Raw genomic sequence first — 24,724 nt, 5'->3', positions numbered from 1 at the left:
TATGATCAGGGTAGAATAGGGGGCCAGGTGTAAGGCTGGACTCAGGGTCAGGAATGAGAGAAGGTATGCAACTGGAGTCAAGGTCAGGAATAGTACCAGGTGTGCAGTGAGACCCAGGTTGGTCAACATGGGCCAAGTGTTTGATTATAATCTGATTTCCATACATGAATATACTAAGATCATTCATGTGCTGCACCTGTTGATCAGAGCCTGGCTCTACTATGGAATGTAATTAGGAATGCAATTTAGCCTAACCTTAATCATAGCTAATCCAACGTAAAGCATAAATATTGCATTCAAGTGTAAGTTAAAAGACTCGCTACAGTATGCACCAGATTGCACAATTTCAAGCAGAAAAATGCAAAAGCTCCATACCAATGGGAAGGGGGGAACCCCCCCCCCCCCAACTCTTAACCCAATGTTGGCAGCCCTGGTTAAACGCAGAATAGCAAATGTTACTATTATATCAGCCTCCACCACCAGCCCTGGCAGCACTTTCCAAGCCTCACGAATCTCTATGTAAAAAACTTGCATCGTACATACCTTTTGAACTTTTCTCCTCTCACCTTAAAGCTACGTCCTCTAGTTTAGATTAGTTCAGTTTATTATTGTTGTCACGTGTACAGTGAACAGCTTTTGTTGCATGCTAACCTGCCAGCGGAAAGACTCTACATGATTAGAATTGAGCCGCCCACAGTGTACAGATACAGTATAAAGGAAATAACATTTAAAGCAAGAGGCTGTCCATTCCCTCCACAGATGCTGCCCAACCCGCTGAGTTCCTCCAGCACTTTGTATTTTGGTCAAGAGATTGAGATCTTTCATCTCTGTTTGTTGATCTTCAGGAGATATTTGCCATCCTCCCCATCATCTCCTCTACCCTTCCCCCTCCCTTCACCTCCCCTCCCCCTCCCTTCCCTCCACCCCATTCCTCATCCATCCCCTCCTGCCCTCACCTCACCTCCTCTCCTTTCCACTCTCTTCACTTCCCCTCCACTCCCCATCCTTCCACTGTTCACCCCACACCTTCTCTCCCCTCCCCTCAACTCCCTTGCCCCCCCTCCCCTTCCCGCTCTCTTCACATTCTCCCCACTCCCCTACCCCCTCATTAGGACTCTGGGTCAGTGTTTCCACTTTGATGGAAATTACCCAAAATTCGGGAAATTCTAATTGGCTACGGGTAATTTTAGCGAAATTGAATAATTTCAGGAAATTTCCGCATCTGTCCTGCGAAGGGATGTAAAGGTAAAACACAAAGCACTGCCGGTTTGGCGCTCAAAGGTTTAAACCCTTGGTTTAAACAGAGCGTTGTCAATTTAACGCGTGGGAATTTAAACAAAGAGCTGTCAGCAGCAGCGCTATGGGTTCTAAATATAGCGCTACCGGCTGCAGCGCTATGGGCTTTAAACACAGTGTTATGGCCACAGCCGTATGGGTCACAGACTGTTCGGGAAAATTCTCGTATAATAACGAGTATTTGGAATTCCCTTTCTCAGTGGTAGTTGAGCCTTTGATTATTTTTCAGGCAGTGGTAGAATTCTGGATAAGCCTAGTGGTGAAACGTTACCAGTGGGCGGTGGGATTGCAGTTACATTGGGATTGGCCTTGATTTTACAGAATGGTGGGTGGGCTCAAGGAGTCGAGATGGGGGGGGGGAGGGGTGGAGAGAGGGAGAGAGAGGGAAGGGGAGGGAGGGAGTGAAAAAAGGATGGGGGAGTGAGAGGGAGGAGAGAGAGAGAGGGAGGGAGGGAGGGAGGGAGGGAGGGAGGGAGGGAGGGAGGGAGGGAGGGAGGGAGGGAGGGAGGGAGGGAGGGAGGGAAAGGGGGGGGGGACAGGGGGAAGGGGGGGGGAGGGAGGGAGGGGAGGGATGGAGGGAGGGAGAGGGACGGACGAAGAGAGGGAAAGAGGGAGGGAGGGAAAGTGGAGGGACGGAGGGATAAGAGAGGGAGGGAGGGAGAGAGAAGGGAAGAGGGAGAGAGAGGGAAAGTGGAGAGACGGAGGGAGGGAGGGAGGGAGGAGGGAGGAAAAAGGGGGGAGGGGGGGGGGGGAGGGGGAGAGGAGGGAGGGAGAGAGGGAGGGAGGGAGGGAGGGGAGGGAGGGAGGGAGAAGAGAGAGAGAGGGGGGCGGGCGAAAGGGAAAGGGGAGGGAGGGGAGAGCAGAGACTTAGACCCATGAGAGCAGGTTAAAAAAACGAAGACAAGGAAAGCAGTTGGAAGCAATGGAAGCTGCCTTGCATAACTGTACAAGTGAGTAACAGAAACAGGCAGATACGGTGTTGTTACATAGATATGTTTTGCCTTGTTCTTCTTTGTGTTGTTAATGTGTGCCTGTGGAAAAAACCCCAACAAATAGCACGCAGGAAGCATTTTTGACAATTTCAGGAAATACCATCAAATTCCAGGAAATTTGGGATTCTTTTTCAGGAATGTTTTTTTGAGGTGTGGAAGCGCTGCTCTGGGTTTCCCCACTGCAACACTTGCCTGCAGTTCCACTGGCGTCCAACAGGGAGAGCACATGGATCACAAACTGCCGAAACGTCGCCCGTTCCTTCTCTCCAGAGATGCTGCCTGCCTCACCCGCTGAGTTACTCCAGCTTTTTGTGTCTACCACAAACTCCCGACAGGGAGGACGGAGGGGTCGGACAGACTTGGATGGTTTTCTCTGGAATTCTGGAGATTGAGGGGAAGACCTGACAGGTTTATCAAATCATGAGAGGCGTAGATAGGGTAGACAGTCAGAACCTTTATTCCAGGGTGGAAATGTCAAAGACTAGAGGGCACAGCTTTAATAGACAGGATACAATAGGTGCAGGTGTAGGCCATTTGGGCCTTCGAGCCAGCACAACCATTCAATGTGGTCATGGCTGATCATCCCCAATCAGTACCCCTTTCCTGCCTTCTCCCCATATCCCCTGACTCCGCTATTTTTAAGAGCCCTATCTAGCTCTCTCTTGAAAGCATCCAGAGAACCCGCATCCACTGCCCTCTGTGGCAGAGAATTCCACAGACTCACCACTCTCTGTGAGAAAAAAAGTGTTTCCTCGTCTCCGTTCTAAACGGCTTACTCCTTATTCTTAAACTGTGGCCCCTGGTTCTGGACTTCACCAACATCGGGAACATGTTTCCTGCCTCTAGCGTGTCCAAACCCTTAACAATCTTATATGTTTCAATGAGATACCCTCTCATCCTTCTAAACTCCAGAATGTACAAGCCCAGCTGCTCCATTCTCTCAGCATATGACAGTCCCACCATCCCAGGAATTAACCTTGTAAACCTACGCTGCACTCCCTCAATAGCAAGAATGTCCTTCCTCAAATTAGGGGACCAAAACTGTACACAATACTCCAGGTGTGGTCTCACTAGGGCTCTGTACAACTGCAGAAGGACCTCTTTGCTCCTATATTCGATTCCTCTTGTGATAAAGGCCAACATGCCATTCGCTAGACGGCGGAGGGCTCTACCCGAGCCAGCTGCCTGCCCCTTTTCCGGGGTTACGTCCGTGCCCGGGTGGGATTAGAAAGGGAATACGCCCTGTCTGTGGGCACCCTGAGGGAGTTCCGGGACCGCTGGGCTCCGCAGGGTGTTGAATGTATCCTCAATAAGGATTGTATCATAATTGTATAATCATTTATTATGGATATATGTTTGTATTGTATTTATGGTGGTGGGTTCTGGCTTGTTTTATTGTAGTGTAAATATTATTTTTTAATAATTGAATACATTTTTTGATTAAAAAAACCCAAAAAAAACATGCCTGCTGTACCTGCTTGCTTACTTTCATAGACTGATGTACAAGGTCCCCCAGATCCTGTTGTACTTCCCCTTTTCTCCAGAGATGTGAGATTCCCCTTTAATATGAGAGGGCCAAAGTCTAAAGGAGATGAGTGGGGCAAGTATTTTACACAGAGGGTGGTGGGTGCCTGGACAGGGGTGGTGGTGGAGGCAGTATGATAGTGGTGTTTAAGAGACATTTAGATAGGCACGTGAACATGGAGGGATATGGATCACGTGCGGGTAGATGGCATCATGGTTTTGGCATCGTGTTCGGCACAAACATTGCTGGCTGAAGGGCCTGTTCCTGTGCTGTACTGCTCTATGTAGAGAACCAAGGAACTGCAGATGCTAGTTCATACACAAAAGAATACAAAATGCTGATGTCAGCAGCACCTCTGGAGAACATGTATAGGTGGCACCTTCATTGATATGGCGCCTGGATGCAAATTGATTGAATTTATTGACTGATACAGCATGAGAACAGGCCCTTCAGCCCACCGAGTCCATGCCGACCATCGATCAGCTGTTTACACTAATTCTATGCTATCCCACTTTCCATCCACTCCCTACACACTAGGGACAATATACAGAGGGCCAATTAATGTTATCAATGCCTTTATTTAGGGCCAAATGGCCTCCTCCTGCACCTATTTCCTATGTTTCTATGTAGAAACAAGCAACTGTAGATGCTGGTTTATACCAAAGATAGACACAAAGTGCTGGAGTAACTCAGCGGGTCAAGCAGCATCAAGGAGAATAGACAAAAGACAGCAGACAATTGTCTACAGGTGCAGGAGTAGGCCATTCGGCCCTTCGAGCCAGCACCCGCCATTCAATGTGATCATGGCTGATCATCCCCAATCAGTACCCCATTCCTGCCTTCTCCCCATATTCCCTGACTCCCCTATTTTTAAGAGCCCTATCTAGCTCTCTCTTGAAAGTATCCAGAGAACCGGCCTCCACCGCCCTCTGAGGCAGAGAATGATGATGGGTGGCTGTTCAGTGTGAGGAGTGAAATGTATAGCTGGAGGGGGGAGAGGAGGGAGGGGGGGGGGGGCTGTGCGTGGAAAGTGCCAGGGGGGAGGGGGGGAGGGGGAAAGAGAGTGGATAAAGGAAATGGTGGGCATGGGGATGGGAGATGAGTGCAGGGAGGAGGGGAAGGGAGCAGGGTGAGTGGGTGGTGGGAGATGATGGTGCAAATGTGTGCCAGGGTGGGTAGGGGGAAATGGAAACAGAGGAGGGGATAAGGGGAGTTCAATATTCATGGGTCCAGGGTCTGACGAGGGGTCCCGACTGAAAACGTCACCCCCACAGATGCTGCCTGACCCGCTGAGTTGCTCTGGTATTTTCTGTATTCTTTTGTAAACCAGCAGTTCCTTGTATCCATCAATATTCACCCTGTTGGGTTGTACGCTATCCAAGCAGGGTATGTCTCCTTGGATGTGTTGGCTGCCTTCCCAAGGCAGCGTGAGGTGCAGATGGAGTGGATGGGGAGGGGGGATGTGAGGGTTAGGCATGATCAATATGTGGAGAAGTGGGGGGTAGGAAGGAACTGCAGATGCTGGTTTACATCAAAGGTAGACAAAAAACGCTGGAGTAACTCAGCGAGTGAGGCAGCATCTCTGGAGAGTAGGAATGGGCGACGTTTTGGGTCGAGACCCTTCTTCAGGCTGTGGAGATAGGGGGGTGAGATGTGGAAGGAGCTTCCCACAAGTCAAGAGTGTTTTATTGTCATATGTCCCAGATGGGACAATGAAATTCTTCCTCACTGCAGCACAACAGAATATGTGAATGTGTAAACACAGTACATAACGGGGGAAGAGAAAAACAGTTCAATAAATAAGAAATATAATGCAGTAATAATATAGTCATTTGCAGTTCAGAGCTCAGAGCTCATTTGTTCTTGTGTGTAATAGCCTGATGGGTGTAGGGAAGAAAGAAGCTGCTCCTGAACCTGGACGTTACAGTTTTCATGCTCCTGTACCTTCTTCCTGATGGCAGTGATGCAATGAGTGTGTGGCCAGGATTGTGTGCGTATTTGATGATGCTGGCTGCCTTTTTGAGGCAGCGAGTTCAATAGATCCCATCGACGGTGGGGAGGTCAAAGCCGGTGATGGACTGGGGAGAGGGCACAACTTTTTGTAGTCTTTTTCGCTCTTGGACGTTCAGGTTGCTGAGCCAAGCCACGATGCAGCCAGTCAGAATGCTCTCTACCGTGCACCTGTAGAAGTTTAGGAGCATCCTCTTCGACATGCCGAATCTCCGTAATCTTCTCAGGAAGTAGAGTCACTGCTGTGCCCTTCTGTATAATTGCAATTATCCAGCAATGGTTCAGTGATGCTTTTATTGTCACCTGTGCAAAGTGCAAATGCACAGTGAAATTCTTTCTTACAGACAGTGCAGTAGAGTATTGTGGTATCTAAGCACATCCGCGATGATCAACTGTACAGAAATAGTCCACTGATCCCGCATGGAAGAGGGGCCATGTTTTGGCGCCATGTTCAGAGTCCAGTCCACGCTCTAGTTGTTGTGAGCGGTGCTCGATCCAGGCGAGCCTCCTGCCGTTGCCTTCCTCGGTCGTATGTGTCAACCAGCGAACCCTCTCCTCGCCCATCTACCATTGTTCCCCGGTGTGGGGGTGGGGGGGGGGGGGGGGGGGGGAGGTGCGAGTCTCCCGCAGCCAATCCCAGGTTCCCTCTCCTCTCCCACCGGCCTTGTTCCTCACCCATCCACGTGGTCTTCACCGGCTCCTCCATCCTCCCAGCCCTCGGCAGGGGCGCAGTGGATCGGACCAGGAGGTGTTGTTGAGCAAAGGCATCGACCGATGAGAAAACATTCCGCCCAGCAGAGGAAACGAGCTGCCGTCATTGGAAGCAAACAAGAGCCAGAGCAGGAAGCAGGCTGGTGCTTTACGCAACTATCAGTGTGGGGCCATGCATTATCCTGGGTGCAACTTATCAACACCGCAGCTGCACAAATCTTTCACCGAGAGCTTTCGCCGTCGCAAACCCTCTCACAATAACATATTGTTCTGGACTAACGTGTTTATTTAGAAATAAATCAATTGTATAAAGTAATTTCCGGCCCTTATGCACAGTTTAGCTTTGGACAGGATGCTGTGGGGAGTAGATTAGAAAAGGAGTTTTAATAATGGAATCGTTTTGTCACCACGAGGTTGCCTGAACATCGTAGGCACAGTGGGAGCCATTAATGTTCAGTGCATCGCAAGTCAGACCTTACTTTAGAGATCCAGCGTGGAAACACACTCTTCAGCCCACGCCGACCAACCATCATCCCGTACATTAATACCATCCAACAAACTAAGGACAGGTTCCAATTTACACACCAAGCCAATTAACCTACAAACCTGCACGTCTTTGGAGCGTAGGAGGAAACCGGAGCACCCGGAGACAAACCCACAGGGAGAACGTACAAACTCCGTACAGATAGCACCCGTGGTCAGGATTGAACCCGGGTCTCTGGCGCGGTGAGGCAGCAACTCTGCCACTGCGCCATCGTGCCGCCGTTCAACAGAGGTAGTGAGGACGCAGGGCAGAGAGAGATTGTGGGGTCCAGTTCAACAGCGAAGAAAGTGTAGACACAAGGAACTGCAGATGCTGCTTCACAAAACAAGACACAAAGTGCTGGAGTATATTAGCGGGTCAGGCAGCATTTGTGGAGGACATGGAAGGGTTATGTTCCGTGTTGGGATCTTTCTTAAGGTTGATTGTATTTGCTTGCCTTTGTTAGCCAGGGTTACTCCAGCACTTTGTGTCATTTTACACTGAGTATAAGAGTCATGTAGTCATGTTGCAGCTTTGTGTGGCCTTGGTTAGGCCGCAATTGGAGAATTGCATGCAGTTGTGGTTGCTCCATTACAGGAAGGACTAGACTAAGTGGGACCCGTTGGGTCCCTTGTTCACACGGGAGGGCTGGTCTCCCGACGCAATATTCCACCTCTCCACCAATTCCAATATTGGTGGTCAGTGGGTGGAGGGGGGGGGGGCCTTTATGGAGCGCTGGTATGGGTGGCCCACAATGTCCATACTAGCCCTCTGGAGACCAATAGTCCCTGCAGCCAACAGCTAGTATGGACATTGTGGGCCAAATGGATTCTTGGGGTGGCAGCTCAGTCCCTCAAGCCTGATGTGCTGGCAACTCACTCACGGCTGGTGGGCTGGCAGTTGACTCACGGCTATTCCTTGAAATTCCATTTCAAGCAGAGTGCAAGACCACCAAATTCAATCAATTTTCCTACCATTTCAAGCAGGGTGCAAGGCCACAAATTTAAGTGCAGTTCCTTACCACTTCAAGCAAGGTGCAAGGCCATCAAATTCAATTGCAGTTTCATACTACTTCAAGCAGGGTGCAAGGCCAGCAAATTCAGATTCAGTTTCCTACCATTTCAAGCAGGGTGCAAGGCCACCAAACTCAAGTGCAGCCACCAAATTCAAGTGCAGTTTCATACCATTTCAAGGAGGGTGCAACAACACCACATTCAAAAGCAGTTTCATGCCATTTCATGCAGGGTGAAACCACCATAAAACCACACAAAACACCACTTACAGTTCAGTAGACATTCAGTGTGTTCAGTTGATTTACTGCTCAGACAGAGTCGTGACTTCTCCCTCCCCCATCATGCAGAGACTGAGCCACACCCACTCTTCCGGGTTTTATAATCCCTCCCCCTCCCCCTCCCACCAGAAAAGGTGTGGGCTTCATGGCGTGATTGACAGGAAAGAGATTCTCAAACATTATTTAAACACTAATAACACTTTTATTTTTCATTGATGAGAAGAATCCTCTGCACCTGATGAGCGGAGGGGGACTGAGTAAGATGGCCAAAAATCACAGCCGTAAGTGGTAGCGTTTTATCTAAAATCAATATAGTGCAAACAGGAAGTTGTTAAGTTTAGACAAACAACCATTTGCAGTGCCTTTTTACTTCAACCCAAACCCCCCAAACAACAGTTTGCAGTGCCTTTTTACTTCAACCCAAACCCTCCAAACACCCATTTGCAGTGGCTTTTTACTTCAACCCAAACAACCATTTGCAGTGCCTTTTTACTTCAACCCAAAACCCCCAAACAACCATTTGCAGTGCCTTTTTACTTCAACCCAAAACCCCCAAACAACCATTTGCAGTGCCTTTTTACTTCAAACCAACCATATTTTCATTTTCAAACCACATTAAGGGCACTCACAGTTGAGTAGACTGTGTGTTCAGTGTTATTCAGAGCTCAGAGAGACATGACCCTCTCGCTTCCTCCATCTTGCAGAGACTGAGTGAGGCACACCACTTCTGGGTTTTATAGTCCCTCCCCCCTCCCCTCAGCAGGGGTAGCAGAGAGAATGGCAAAATGTTTTAAAACATTAATATCTCTCTGATTTTTCATCGATGGGAGAAACCCTCTGATCCAGTCTGGAGGAGGGGGGCCCTGAGCGAGGTGGGCCAAAATGACGACGTAATTTGCGGATGACACTAAGCTGGGGGGCAGTGTTAGCTGTGAGGAGGATGCTAGGAGACTGCAAGGTGACTTGGATAGGCTGGGTGAGTGGGCAAATTTTTGGCAGATGCAGTATAATGTGGATAAATGTGAGGTTATCCATTTTGGTGGCAAAAATGGGAAAGCAGACTATTATCTAAATGGTGGCCGATTGGGAAAGGGGGAGATGCAGCGAGACCTGGGTGTCATGGTACACCAGTTCATTGAAGGTAGGCATGCAGGTCCCATCAGACTGGTATGTTTTCATTGCAAAATATTTGAGTATCTAAAGGGACCTTCTACTGCAATTGTACAGGGTCTTTTTGAGAAACTGGAGTATTGTACAGTTTTGGTCTCCCAGACTCAACTACATCCTCTGGCAGCTTGTTCCATACACCCCACCATTCCTTTTTCTGTGAAAAAGCTACCCCTCAGATTCCTATTAGACTTCTTTCCCCCTCTAGAATTTTTGAGAGGGGACCTATAGAAACTTACAAAATTCTTAAGGGGTTGGACTCTAGATGGGAAGAGACTCTGTGCCTCTATCCAGTCTATTCCTCTCAAGGATAAGGGGGAAATTTAAACCGAGATGTTTCTATTTTCACACAGAGAGTGGTGAATCTCTGGAACTCTTGCCACAAGGGAGTTGAGACTAGTTCATTGGTATCGTAAAGAAGGAGTTAGATGTGGCCCATGTGACTAAGTGGATCAGGGTGTATGGAGAGTAGGCAGGTATGGGATACTGAGTTGGATGATGGCCATGATCATATAAATTGGGGCAATCGAAGGTACGAATGGCCTAATCCTGCCTAATGGAATTGGAGTAAGTGCAGAGTTCTGTCGGAAATCAAGCATGAGTCAAAATTGGTCAAGATCTTACAGAATATAGATACCACCAGATTCCTAGAGCCCATCGTCAGTCTGGCAGGCCCTTTGGTCCAACTTCGGCCAACATGGCTGATCTTATCAATTCTTTTTTCCTTCCCTACATCCTCTGGCACCCCATTTCCTGACTTCTCCCCATAAACCTCCCTCTGGTTTGATGCCTTACTAAACAAGAACAAGCCTCTAACAAGATTCCCTCTCTCTGGGGAGTAAACGTTTCCATGATTTTTAGAACGGAACTGTTGGAGGAGAGACAATTTTCTCGTACAGAAGGAGTGTGTGAGGGGGGGTGGGGGGGGGGGGGGGGGAGCTAAGAGACTGGGGCGAGAATGGAGGAATGAGTACTGGGGATAAGCTTTGGAGTGGGAGTGCAGAGTTTTGTCGGAGTAAAATCATAAGAGTCAGGGGCAGAATTAGGGGATTCAGCCCATCGAACGGGCATTGGTCCTCGATCATGGCTGATCTGATCTTTCCTCCCCAACCCCATTGATCACACTTTCCCCAATGGCTGTGATGCCTTACTAAACAAGAACAAGAACAAGAAGGAGTAAACGTTTAGAACGGATACGAGGAAACACTTTTTCTCACAGAGAGTTGTGAGTCTGTGGAATTCTCTGCCTCAGAGAATTCTCCATTCTAAAAATACTTCAACTCCACACAGACAGCACAGCACCCAAGGTCAGGATGGAACCCGGGTCCCTGGCGCTGAGAGGCAGCGACTCCACCAGCTGTGCCTCTGTGCTGCAATCTTCAGCAGCCAAACCAAGCAGCCTCCTGCTGCTTCTGCCTGGCACGTTCCAGGCTGCAGGAGTATACGTGCTGAGGGACGCAATGAAGCTCGGTGCAGCCAACACCAAGGCTCTGTGGGGGAAGACCACAGTCTCAGGTCCCAGCACCACGGGCACTGAGGGGCTGGGTCCCATGTAACAGTCTCGCCAGCACTTCACAGTGCATTGTGTTAGGAGGAAACCTGAGCGGGTTTGATATATCACCAGCAAATGCATTGAATTGATGGAACAATGTCTGTATAGATGTGTAGTGATTTCAATATATTGTTTTTAAAAAAAACATCAGGGGATTAGTCAGCGAGTCATACAGCACGGAAACAGGCCATTCAGCCCAACGTCTGTGCTGACCAAAATGTTCCATCTCTGTTCGTTCCACCTGCCATGGCCCATGTCCCTCGACATCTTTCTTACGCATGTAGTTCAGTTCAGTTTATTGTCACGTGTACCGAGGTACAGTGAAAAGTTTTTGTTGCGTGCTAACCAGTCAGCGGAAAGACAATACATGATTACAATCGAGCTGTTTACAGTGTATAGATACATGTTAAGGGAATAACGTTTAGTGCAAGGCATTTATGTACCCTTCCAAATGAGTTTTAAGTCCTGTTATAGTACCTGCCTCAATTACTTCCTCTGGCAGCTCATTCCATACCCCCACCACCCTCTGTGTGGAAAAGCTGCACCTCACACATCCTCTTAAATCAGCTGCTTGGGTAGGAAAGGTTCAGAGGGATATGATACGCTGGCAAATGGCTTGGATGGGGCATCTCGGTCATCATGGACAAATTGAGCCAAAGGGATAATTTTTGTGTTGAATTACTCCGTGACTTTAGATTTCAGAGATACTTTATATTTAGACTTTAGGCTCTCCGTGACTCTAACAGTGGGGTGGGAGAATGCAACCTTCACGTGGTCCGCCCTGTTTTGACGAATGCAACCAACCCAATGTGCACAAACAATTAGATCAAATAGAACAAGTTGACCTACAACTTTAGGCTGTGCACGCCATACGCAAGAAGAAGAAGACTCTACGAGTTAGGAACCAATGCATCAGCCCACGGTCCGAGTGCATTTGGAATCCGGGTTTGAATGAGCCGGGTTTTGTGCATTGCCGGAGGCTGGAAAGTTTTCTGTGCCTTTTGCAAAGGGTAGTTTGGGATAAAGCACCACGTTGCCGTTGGCGATGGGACCAGAAGTGGCCACAAAGGGCAACTTTCCTGTGCTGTAAAGTGAGTTCCCGATACAATGACGGAGGAAGAGAGAAAGCAGTGTTTTCTCACTGCATTTACAGTGGGTGGGACCGATTCAAAACACAGATATATCTGGCGTCAGAGTTGTCAAGGAGCGATTACTGGGTGACTCATTCACTTTCACATTTTGCTTTTCAACCTTAATCTTCCAGAGGGTGGCCCACACAATGGTCAATAGTTCAACGCTGCTTTATTTCTCACCTGTGGCAACTACACAGTGGAGTTCGTATTTACACACGCGGGCTTCGCCATGTTTTGGCACCATTTTCAAATTCGGAAGTGTCGGCCCGTGTGCAAAGTCTACTGGAGCGGCTTTCAACCGAGGCGAGCCCCAGGCACCTGCAGGGCCTTCCTCCGTCGCCTTCGACCGGATCGGCCCGCAAACCGACGTCCCTCCCCTTTCCTCTCCTCACCTGGCCATCAATTTAAGAATAAGGAGTAAGCCATTTGGAACGGAGACGAGGAAACACTTTTTCACACAAAGGGTTGTGAGTCTGTGGAATTCTCTGCCTCAGAGGGCAGTGGAGGCCGGTTCTCTGAATACTTTCAAGAGAGAGCTATGTAGAGCTCTTAAAGATAGCGGAGTCAGGGAATATAGGGAGAAGGCGGGAACGGGGTACTGATTGGGGATGATCAGCCTTGATCACATTGAATGGCGTACTGGCTCGAAGGGCCAAATGGCCTACTCCTGCACCTATTGTCTATTGTCTATTGTCTCTTGTCTTTGTGTCCACCTGCAGCTGACCCTGAAGGCTCTGGAGGCTTTACCCCGGTTCACCCCCCTTGCTCCTCGCGTCCGACTTCTCCAGCGGCTGGTTCCCTCCTCATCTGCTCTCCGGTCTTCGGGGGACGAGCGGGATCCATGCTTCACGTCTACCCCGACAGCACGCACGTTTCTCTTAAACTTTCCCCCTCTCACCGTATAACTATTCCCTCTAGTCAATAAACTATAGACAATAGGTGCAGTAGTAGGCCATTCGGCCCCTCGAGCCAGCACCGCCATTCACTGTGATCATGGCTGATCATCCCCAATCAGTACCCCGTTCCTGCCTTCTCACCATATCCACTGACCGCTATCTTTAAGAGCCCTATCTAGCTCTCTCTTGAAAGCATCCGGAGAATCGGTCTCCACCGCCCTCTGAAGCAGAGAATTCCACAGACTCACAACTCTCTGTGTGAAAACATTTTTGTTAGACATCTCCACCCTGGGGGAAAAGGCTCTGACTGTCTACTCTATCTATGCCTCTCATAATTTGATCTAGTTCTATCAGGTCTCCCCTCAACCTCCGACATTCCAGAGAAAACAATCCAATTCCCGGGATGGCGGGTCTGTCATAGGCTGAGAGAATGGAGCGGCTGGGCTTGTACACTCTGGAGTTTAGAAGGATGAGAGGAGATCTTATTGAAACATATAAGATTATTAAGGGTTTGGACACGCTAGAGGCAGGAAACATGTTACCAATGTTGGGGGAGTCCAGAACCAGGGGCCACAGTTTAAGAATAAAGGGTAAGCCGTTTGTTTAGAACGAAGACGAGGAAACACTTTTTCTCACAGAGAGTTGTGAGTCTGTGGAATTCTCTGCCTCAGAGGACGGTGGAGGCCGGTTCTCTGGATACTTTCAAGAGAGAACTAGATAGGGCTCTTAATGAAAGCGTAGTCAGGGGATATGGGGAGAAGGCAGGAACGGGATACTGATTGTGGATGATCAGCCATGATCACATTAAATGGCAGTGCTAGCTCGAAGGGCCGAATGGCCTACTCCTGCACCTATTGTCTATTGTCTGTCCAACCTGTGGCTGTATCCTCTAATCCAGGCAACATTCTGACTACTGCTCCTCAACCATTGAAAGCGCAACCTCTCCTTGCCCAGCCCACATTGTGCTACATCTGATCACCTGGCTGTGCTTGTACGCCCTGCTTACAAGGAGAAACAGAAGCGGGAGGATCATGTACAGAGCGATGTGCAGTACTGGTGTAAGGACATGATGACACCCTTCATCACTGCTTTGAGCCGGTGGAGTAGGTGTCTATCCTCTCTGATTGTGGTCTGTGGGTCAGAAAGTCGAGTCCACTCTTTCACCTGTCTGCCCCCTTATTTGACACCGTTTTGTCTCCTTTCAATCTGAAAAAAGGTTCCGACCTATTCACATTCTCCAGAGATGCTGCCTGACCCACTGAGTTACTCCAGCACTCTGTGAAACGTCACCTATCCATGTTCTCCACAGATGCTGCATGACCCACTGAGTTACTCCAGCACTCTGTGAAACGTCACCTATCCATGTTCTCCACAGATGCTGCCTGACCCGCTGAGTTACTCCAGCACTCTGCTCTGAACAGAATTCCAACAGCTACAATTCTTTGTTCTTCGTTTTACCTCTTGCTTTTGTCACTTACTCCACCAAATCCCTCCTCACCTGTATCCACGTATCACTTGTCAGGCTTTGTCCATCCCCACCTCTCTTCTAGCTTTCTCCCCTCCTACTCCATCAGTCTGAGGAAGGATCCCAACCCAAAACATTGTCTGTCCATTTCCTCCACAGATGCTGCCTCACACGCTGAGTTGAAACAAGGACCTGCAGATGGTGGTTTACAGAAAAAGATACAAAGTGCTGGAGTAACTCCGCAGCATTTCTGGAGAACACAGTGGCATGGCAATGGAGTTGCTGTCTCACAAGGATAGGGACACTTCTGGAATTCATTGCCACAGACAGCTACGGGGGGCAAGTCATTGAGTGTTTTTACGGCAGAGAATGATAGGTTCTTGATTAGCAAGGGCATCAAAGGTTCCAGGGAGAAGGCAGGAGAATGGGGTTGGTAGGAAAAAAATGGATCAGCAGATTAGTCTCGATGGACTGAATGGTCTAATTATAGTCTTTTTCAGACTGATTGTAGGGGGGGAGAATGAATGAGTGAATAGGTTAATTGGCCAAGTATTCACATACAAGGAATTTGCCTTGGTGCTTTGCCCACAAGTGACAACATGACGTACAGTGACAGTTAGGAGCGACACGTAAAACATTAAACATTAATAATAAAACATCATTGATTAAACATGTGAACTAAATAAAATACCAGAGCAAAAGGAGGCTACAGATTTTTGGTTATTGAGTAGAGCTACTAGTGGAAAAAAGTTGTTTTTATGTCCGGCTGTGACAGCTTTGACAGTCCGGAGTCGCCTTCCAGTGGGCAGTGATTCAAAGAGCTGGCGGCCAGGGTGAGAGGGGTCAGAGATGATCTTACCCGCTCGCTTCCTGGCCCTTGCAGTGTACAGTTCATCAATGAAGGAAAGTGGAAGGGGAGAAAGCTGGAAGAGAGGTGGGGTCGAGAGAAAGTCTGGCAAGTGATAGGTGGATGCAGGTGAGAGGGGAGAGGGTTGTGGGCCACTGTTAAGTTTGCTCATAATCTACAGTGACCGTTTGAATGCTTTCTGTCTACAGCTCATTCAGAATCGTTTGCTGCATTGTTGGATTAGCTCAGTTCCGAATGCACTTAAAGCCATGATCACATTGCCCTCTGAATGTCATTCTTGGACAATCACCATTATACAGGGAGTAAGCCTCCACCATTTCCTTCCATGTTGAATCACACAACACAGAACTTGGCGCATTGTGCCCTCATGTGCTCTTTGTTCAATCGCTTCCCACCCGCTGCCCTTTCCCCAGACTCCTTGCGACTCTTTCTTGTTAAGTCTTCATCCAACTTCCTTTCCAGGCACCACAGTCCAGACCACAGCAACTCAATGCATTTAACATTAAACACTCTTGTGATTCTTTTCCCAATTATCTTGAATCTGTGTCTAAGAAAGAACTGCAGAAGCTGGAAAAGTCGAAGGTAGACAAAAATTGAAACATATAAGATTTGTCTACCTTTGACTTTTCCAGCTTCTGCAGTTTTTAAGTTCAATAAATTAAAAAAAACAATATTAGTGCAAAATTAAACAAAACCCTCAGTGCAACCAAGACTGTTGTAGTTCGTAGTTTTGTTGGCAATAGACAATAGATGCAAGAGTAGGCCATTCGGCCCTTCAAGTCAGCACCGCCATTCAATGTGATCATGGCTGCTCATCCACAATCAGTACCCTGTTCCTGCCTTCTCCCCTGACTCCGCTATCTTCAAGAGCCCTATCTAGCTCTCTCTTGAAAGTACCGTCCTCCACCGCCCTCTGAGGCAGAGAATTCCACACTCACAACTCTGTGAGCAAAAGTGTTTCCTCGTCTCCGCTCTAAATGGCTTACCCCTTATTTTAAATGGGTATTGCTACACAGTGGGTGGTGGGTGTATGGAACAAGCTGCCAGAGGAGGCTGGGACTATCCTAACTTTGAAGAAACAATTAGACAGGATAGGACAGGTTTGGTGGGCTATGGGCCAAACCCAAGCCAGTGGGACTTGTGTAGCTAGGACATGTTGGCCGGTGTGGGCAAGTTGATTTAGCCTCCACAGCCTTCCGTGGCAATGAATTCCACAGATTCACATTCTTCAGACTCCTGCTGCTTCTTCACAATTTCAGGGTTGTGTGGGTCCTGGATCATGCTCACTCGTTTAGCTGGAAATCTGACCAATCTTGTTAGTACAGAAGCCCACCACCAGGAGGAAAGGCACAGAGTCATAGTTTAGTTTACTTTAGAGATAAAGTGTGGAAACAGGCCCTTCGGCTCACCGAGTCCGTGCCGACCAGCGATCCCCACGTACATTAACACTATTTTACACTAGGGCCAATTTACAATTTTTACCGAAGCCAATTAATCGACAAACCTGTATGTTTACAGAATGTGGAAGGAAACCGGACCACCCAGAGACAACACACGCGGTCACGGGGAGAATGTATAAGCTCCGTGCGGACAGCACCCGTAGTTAAGGATTGAACCTAGGTCTCAGGCGCTGTGAGGCAGCAACTCTACCGCTGCCGCCCAATGCTCAGAGACTTTAATCCAGGGCAGAGTAAACAAGAACCAGAGAACATAGGTTTAAGGTGAGAAGGGAAAGATTTATTAGGAACCTGAAGGGCAGCTTTTTCACATAGAGGATGGTGACAAAATGCTGGAGTAACTCAGCGGGACGGGCAGCATCTCTGGAGAGAAGGAATGGGTGACATTTCAGGTCAAGACCCTTCTTCAGACTCAACCCGAAACGTCACCCATTCCTTCTCTCCAGAGATGCTGCCTGTCCCGCTGAGTTACTTCAGCATTTTGTGTCTATATTCGGTTTAAACCGGCATCTGCAGTTCCTTCCTACACAAGCTGTTAAGAGGAGGTAGTTGAGGCAGGGACCATTTAACAGACACTAGGACAGGTTCATGGATAGGACAGGTTTGGAGGGATATGGGCCAAACGTGGGCAGGCGGGACTTGTGTAGATGGAGAATGTAGGCCGGTGTGGGCGAGTTCTGTTTCCACGCTGTGTAACTGTAAGAACATAAAGCGTAAAGTGATTGACAACAGGGCAAAGAATATTGAATAAACCAATCCATCTCACCGTCTATATCTCTCGCTCCCCTTATCCCTAATTAGGTCTGAAGAAGGATCCTAGCCCGAAACATCACCCATTCCTTCTCCACAGATGCTGCCTGTCCCGTTGAGTTACTCCAGCTTTTTTTGCGTCTTTCAGTTTAGTTTAGAGACAGCGCGGAAAACTGGCCCTTCGGCCCACCGGTTCCGCGCCGACCAGCGACCCCCACACATTAACACCATCCTATACCCACTAGGGACAATTCTTTTACATTAACCTACAAACCTGTACGTCTTTGGAATGTGGGAGGAAACCGAAGATCTCGGAGAAAACCCACGCAGGTCACGGGTAGAACGTGCAAACTCCGTGCAGACAGCGCCCATAGTCGGGATCGCACTCCGATGCTGCATTTGCTGTAAGGCGGCAGCAACTCTACAGCTGCGCCACCGTGACCGCCCTAATTCTATCGTAAATAAAATATTCAACTGGTCGGGCAGCGTCTGTGGTGGATGGCAGTTGGTCAGCGCCCCTCCCCTCCCCCCGCACTGCGGTGAGTGACAGCCCGGACACGCCCCCAGGTAGATCCCCCCCCCCGCGGTGACCGGGGACTCTGGTGCCGACTCACCTCACCGTCGCGGAGCTGGCCGAGTCCAGAGCGGGTGGAGCGGTGGTGGAGCACTGCTGCTGCCGCTGCTGCTGCTGCTGATTCGGAGGCTGCAACTGCGGGTCTGGCGGATGGCGGCACCGGGAGCCCGCGTGTCCCTGGAGGGAGACCGCTTTTCAGGGCTCTCGCAACGGCGACTTCTCCCGCCCGAGTTGCGGGGTCGAAGAGCTCCTGGAGCAAGGCCTGACATCACCGCCCCGCGCGGCTTTGAATGGCTGCGGGACTCTGCGAGCGCACGCCGGGGGCTCCAACATCAAGACCCGGTGTGCGACCTCGCACCACCCGGCGTGGCTTTAATGGCCGCAGGAGAATCGCCATCGCATCGCCAGCGGGGGGGGGGCTTTGGACTTTGACTCTGTGGGGGGGGGGGGGGGGGGGGGGGGGGGAGAGTGCAGTGGAGAGAGATAAGTTTTCTTTGGCCTTCCATCACAGCAATGTGATGGATGTTTATGTAAAATGTAAATTATGTTGTGTCTGGGGTCTATTTGTTTGTAATGTATGGCTGCAGAAACGGCATTTCGTTTGGACCTCAAGGGGTCCAAATGACAATTAAATTGACTCTTGACTCTCTTGACTCTTGTGACAGACCGGGCCCTGCCCCCAGGTAAACCCCGCCCTCGAGTTAGTGACAGCTGTGACCCCGCCTCCAGTGTTGACAGATCCCCGCCCCCGGAGTGAGTGACATTCTTGACCCCGCCCCCAGTGTTGACAGACCCGTCGCCATATATACCCGTGTTTAAGAAGGAACTGCAGATGCTGGAAAATCGAAGGTACAGCATCGCTCCATAGATGCTGCTGCACCCGCTGAGTTTCTCCAGCTTTTTTGTGTACCCCCATATAAACCCTGTCCCCAGGGTGAGTGACAGACGGTGGCGCCGCCCTCCAGTGCTGACAGACCCCGCCGCCGGTGTGAGTGACAGGCGATGGTCCCGCCCAGGGTGGAGGTAGCGCCGGCCCCGCCCCCGCGGGAACACCCCGCCCCTGGGCAGTGAGTGACGTGCGCTGGGCCCCATGCCCCGCCCCCCCCCGGTGAGCGACAGCGTGGTTAAACCAGCGCGGTGAACACCCCGCCCCCGGGCGGTGAGTGACGTGCGCTGCCGGTGAGCGACAGCCCGGTTAGACCCCGCCCCCGGGTGGTGAGTGACAGGCGGCTGCCCCGGGAGCCGGTCACGTGATGGAGTCGGTGATGGACGTGGAGGTGTCTTCGTGCCGCCACTCCCGCTTCCTGCGCCCACTGCGGGCCCACTACACTCAGGTGGGTGCGGGGCCCACTGCGGGGTCAGGGAGGGGGTGGAGGGAGGCCGGGCTCTGCGGACACTGGTCACTCTGTGGGAATCTGGGCCCCCTGTCATAAGGTCATCAGTGATAGGAGCAGAATCAAGTCTACTCCACCATTCGATCATATCTGATCTACCTCTCCCTCCTAACCTCATTCTCCTGCCTTCTATCCATATCCCCTGACACCCGCACTAATCAAGAATCTATCTATCTCTGCCTTATGGGGAACAAGGAAATGGCAGATGAGTTGAACAGGTACTTTGGATCTGTCTTCACTAAGGAGGACACAAACAATTTTCCTGATATAGTAGTGGCCAGAGGATCTGGGGTAACGGAGGAACTGAAGGAAATCCACATTAGGCAGGAAATGGTGTTGAATAGACTGATGGGACTGAAGGCTGATAAATCCCCAGGGCCTGATGGTCTTTACCCCAGGGTACTTAAGGAAGTGGCTCTAGAAATTGTGGATGCATTGGTGATAATTTTTCAATGTTCTATCGACTCAGGATCAGTTCCTGTGGATTGGAGTGTAGCTAATGTTATCCCACTTTTTAAGAAAGACGGGAGAGAGAAAACGGGGATTTATAAACCAGTTAACCTGACATCGGTGGTGGGGAAGATGCTGGAGTCAAGTATAAAAGATGAGATAGCGGCACATTTGGATAGCAGTAACAGGATCGTTCCGAGTCAGCATGGATTTACGAAGGAGAAATCATGTTTGACTAATCTTCTGGAATTTTTTGAAGATGTAACTAGGAAAATGGACAAGGGAGAGCCAGTGGATGTAGTGTACCTGAACTTTCAGAAAGCATTTGATAAGGTCCCACATAGGAGCTAGTGGGCAAAATTAAGGCACATGGTATTGGGGGTAGAATGCTGGCATGGATTGAGAAGTGGTTGGCAGATAGGAAACAAAGAGTAGGGATTAACGGGTCCCTTTCAGAATGGCAGGCAGTAACTAGTGGGGTGCCGCAAGGCTCGGTGCTGGGACCGCAGCTATTTACAATATACATCAATGATTTGGATGAAAGGATTCAAAGTAACATTAACAAATTTGCAGATGACACAAAGCTGGGTGGCATTGTGAACTGTGAGGAGGATGCTATGAGAATGCAGGGTGACTTGGACAGGTTGGGGAGAGTGGGCAGATGCATGGCAGATGATGTTTAATGCGGATAAATGTGAGGTTATCCACTTTGGTAGCAAAAACAGGATTACTATCTAAATGGCGTCAAGTTGGCAAAATGGGAAGTACAACGGGATCTGGGGGTCCTTGTACATCAGTCTATGAAAGTAAGCATGCAGATACAGCAGGCAGTGAAGAAAGCGAATGACATGTTGGCCTTTATAACAAGAGGAATCGAATATAGGAGCAAAGAGGTCCTTCTGCAGTTGTACAGAGCCCTAGTGCGACCACACCTGGAGTATTGTGTGCAGTTTTGGTCCCCTAATTTGGGGAAGGACATTCTTGCTATTGAGGGAGTGCATCGTAGGTTTACCAGGTTAATTCCCGGGATGGTGGGATTGTAATATGCTGAGAGAATGGAGCAGCTGGGCTTGTACACTCTGGAGTTTAGAAGGATGAGAGGGTATCTCATTGAAACATATAAGATTGTTATGGGCTTGGACATGCTAGAGGCAGGAAATATGTTCCAGATGTTGGGGGAGTCCAGAACCAGGGGCCACAGTTTAAGAATAAGGAATAAGCTATTTATAACAGAGACGAGGAAACACTTTTTCTCACAGAGAAAGATGAGTGTGGAATTCTCTGCCTCAGAGGGCGGTGGAGGCAGGTTCTCTGGATGCTTTCAAGAGAGAACTAGATAGGGCTCTTAAAAATAGCAGTCGGGTGATATGGGGAGAAGGCAGGAACAGGGTACTGACTGGGGATGATCAGCCATGATCACATTGAATGTCGGTGCTGGCTCGAAGGGCCAAATGGCCTGACTCCTGCACCTATTGTCTATTGTCTATTGCCTTAAAAATATCCACTGACGGCCTCTACAGCCTTCTGTGGCAAAGAAATCCACAGATTCACCACCCTCTGACTAAAGAAATTCCTCCTCATCTCCTTCCTGAAAGAACGTCCTTTAATTCTGAGTCTGTGACCTCTAGTGCTAGACTCTCCCACTGGTGGAAACATCCTCTCCACATCCAAGCCTTTCACTGTTCTCCAATCCCTGCATATGTGCGTGCCTCCCTAAAAAGCTCTTAAATGTCACTATCGTATCTGCCTCCACGACCACCTGTGTAAAAAAAACATGCCCCACACAGCTCCTTTAAACTATTCCCCTCTCACCTTAAAGCCATGCCCTCTACTATTTGATATTCCCATCCCATGTCTGCCCTTTCTACACCTCTCATCATTTTATTTACTTCTACCAGGTCTTCCCTCAACCTCTTTCGTTGCAGAGAAAACAATCCGTCAGTTCAACTTCTGTTCTAATGCCTCCTCCGCACCCTCTTCAAAGCCTCCACATCTTTCCTGTCATGGGCCGACCCCAACAGCAAACAACACTACAAATATGGCCTAATCGAAGTCTTCTAAAGCTGCATCATGACTTCCTGACTCTTATACTCACTGCCCAGATCGCTGAAGGCAAGCTTACCATAAACCTCATTTACCTCTCTATCCACTTGTGATGCCTCTTCTTTCATGGAGCTGTTGACTTAGTGCCCAGATCCCTCTGCACATCAATGCTGGTAGAAGATAGACACAAAATGCTGGAGTAGCTCGGTGGGACAGGCAGCATCTCTGGAGAAAAGGAATAGGTGATGTTTCGTGAACCTCTCAGTCTGAAGAAGGCATCTTGAGCCGAAACGTCACCTGTCCCTTCTCTCCCAAGATGCTCCCTGTCCCGCTGAGCTACTCCAGCTTTTTGTGTCTATCTTTGGTGTAAGAAGCCAGCTCCATTCCTTCCTACACAATGCTGTTCGGAGTCTTGCCATCGCCCTCAGACTTTCTATGCACCCACGTGCTGTAGCTTCTCTGCTCACTCCCACACCATTCCCTCCTCTGCCCCTTCCACGACCTATTCCTGAATCTCTTCTATATTTCATCTATAGATTGCCCTTTGCCCAAGCCACTAGGAACCTCTGTGGCACTTTTCACAAGAACGTGGACACCCAGCATTCTTCTTCCTCCACCTGTTCAGTGTCATTGTCAACCACCTATTTGAAATTTGGATGAACAGAAATCTCTTCCACAAGTGAATGGAGGACTTTGGGACGGCACTGTGGCGCAGCTGGTAGAACTGCTGTCTCACAACGCCACAGAGCCAGGTTCCATCATGACTTTGATGATATTGACAACTCAATGGATATTTTTAAGACAGAGATAGCTAAATTCTTGATACGTAAGGGTGCCTGGGGTTATGGGGAGAAGGCAGAAGAATGGGGTTAGGAGGGGGAGATAGATCAGCCATGATTGAATGGCAGAGTAGACTTAATGGGCCAAATAGCCTAATGATTTTATGACTTTAGACTTTAGAGATACAGCATAGAAACAGGCCCATTCAGCCCACTGACTCCATGCCAACCAGCGATCATCCCGTACACTAACACCACCTGACACACTGGCGACAATTTTTACCTGCATGTCTTTGGAGTGTAGGCGGAAATCGGATCACCCAGAGAAAACCCACGCGATCACAGGGAGAACGCCCAGACCCCGTACAGACAGCACCCGTACTCAGGATCGAAACTGGGTCTCTGGCGCTGCGAGGCAGCAGCTCTAACGCTGTGCTACTGTGCCTGACCATCCTTACGTGCTATCTGTGTGGAGTTTGCATGTTCTCCCTGTGACCGCATGTGTTTTCTCCGGGTGATCCTATTTTCTTCCACACTCCAAAGACATGCAGGTAAAAATTGTAAATTGTCCCAAGTGTGTAGGATGGTGTTATTGTATGGGATGATCGCTGGTTGGAACGGATTCAGTGGGCCGAATTGGCCTGTTTCTATGCTGTATCTCTAAAGTCATAAGGTCATTAGGAGCAGAATTAGGCCATTTGGCCCATCTAGTCTACTCCGCCATTCAATCATGGCTGATTTCTCCGGGTGCTCCGGTTTCCTCCCACATCCCAAAGACGTGCGGGTTTGTAGGTTAATTGGCCCTCTGTAAATTACCCCTGATGTGCAGAGAGTGGATGAGAAAGTAGGGTAAAATAGAATCGAGTGTGAACAGGTGATCAATGGTTGGCATGGACTCGGTGGGCCGAAGGGCCTGCTTTGGTGCTGTATCTCTAAACTAAACCAAAGACTGATACCGAAGATGGACACAGAATGCTGGAGTAACTCAGCGGCACAGGCTGCATCTCTGGAGAGAAGGAATGGGTGACATTTCTTCAGACTGAAGAAGGGTTCTCAACCCATTCCTTCTCTCCTGAAATGCTGTCTGTCCCGCTGAGTTACTCCACCATTTTGTGTCCATCTTCGGTTTAAACCAGCATCTGCAGTTCCTTCCTTCACAAGACTAATACCATTGTGTCTGGTTCTTGTCACTTCTGAACATACAAAATCTCAGACATTGTGATACAGTCATTGATAAGACCATACTTGGAGTTATGTGTGCAGTTCTGGTCACCCGGCTACAGGAAGGATGTCGTTAAGTTGGGAAGGATGCAGAATAGATTCACCAGGATGTTACTGAGACTCGCGGGCTTGAGTTATAACGAGAGGTTGGATAGGCTGGGAGCGTGGAAGGTTGAGGGGTGACCTTACTGAGGTGTCCAAGTTCATGAGGGGCATGGATAAAAGTGAACACTCACAGTCGTTTTCCTCAGCTAGGTAGAGGTTTCTAAAAGAGGGGCGACTGTTTCACACAGAGGGTAATCCAGATCCAATATGAGCTGCCAGCGGAAGCTTCAAAAATGGATACAATTATGTTTCAAAAGATATTTAGATGGATATATGGGAGGAAGGGTTGAGGGCTATGGGCCAAATGCAGGCAAATAGGACCATCCCAGTATGATAACTTGTTCAGCATGGACAAGTTGGGCCGAAGGACCTGTTTCTGTACTGTATAGCTCTATGACTACTGCTAAATTCCACCTTCTATAGACAAAGCACCCCTAAATCACCATCACCCACCTAGCCAGTTGTTGAGCTCCTCGATCTTTGCATCTGGGCAAGTAACATTACATAGTTTGATAGACAATA

The 24,724-nt window shown here is 49.1% G+C and overlaps 1 protein-coding gene across 1 annotated transcript in view; it reads left to right on the top strand.

Moving 5' to 3' along the window:
- The first annotated feature begins 19,388 nt into the window (after positions 1–19,388).
- The window catches only part of nudt14 (nudix (nucleoside diphosphate linked moiety X)-type motif 14), a 75,365-nt gene continuing 70,029 nt past the window's right edge, over positions 19,389–24,724 (top strand). The window contains exon 1 of the mRNA XM_055640252.1: positions 19,389–19,544. Within this exon, the coding sequence (XP_055496227.1) occupies positions 19,464–19,544 (81 nt within the window). The 5' untranslated portion in view covers positions 19,389–19,463. The remainder of the gene's footprint in view (positions 19,545–24,724) is intronic.

This window comes from Leucoraja erinacea, chromosome 9 (genome assembly GCF_028641065.1).
Source record: "Leucoraja erinacea ecotype New England chromosome 9, Leri_hhj_1, whole genome shotgun sequence".
Classification (NCBI taxonomy): Eukaryota; Metazoa; Chordata; class Chondrichthyes; order Rajiformes; family Rajidae; genus Leucoraja; species Leucoraja erinaceus.
Note: the sequence above shows the minus strand (reverse complement) of the source record. Positions and strands in the feature narration are given on the sequence as shown.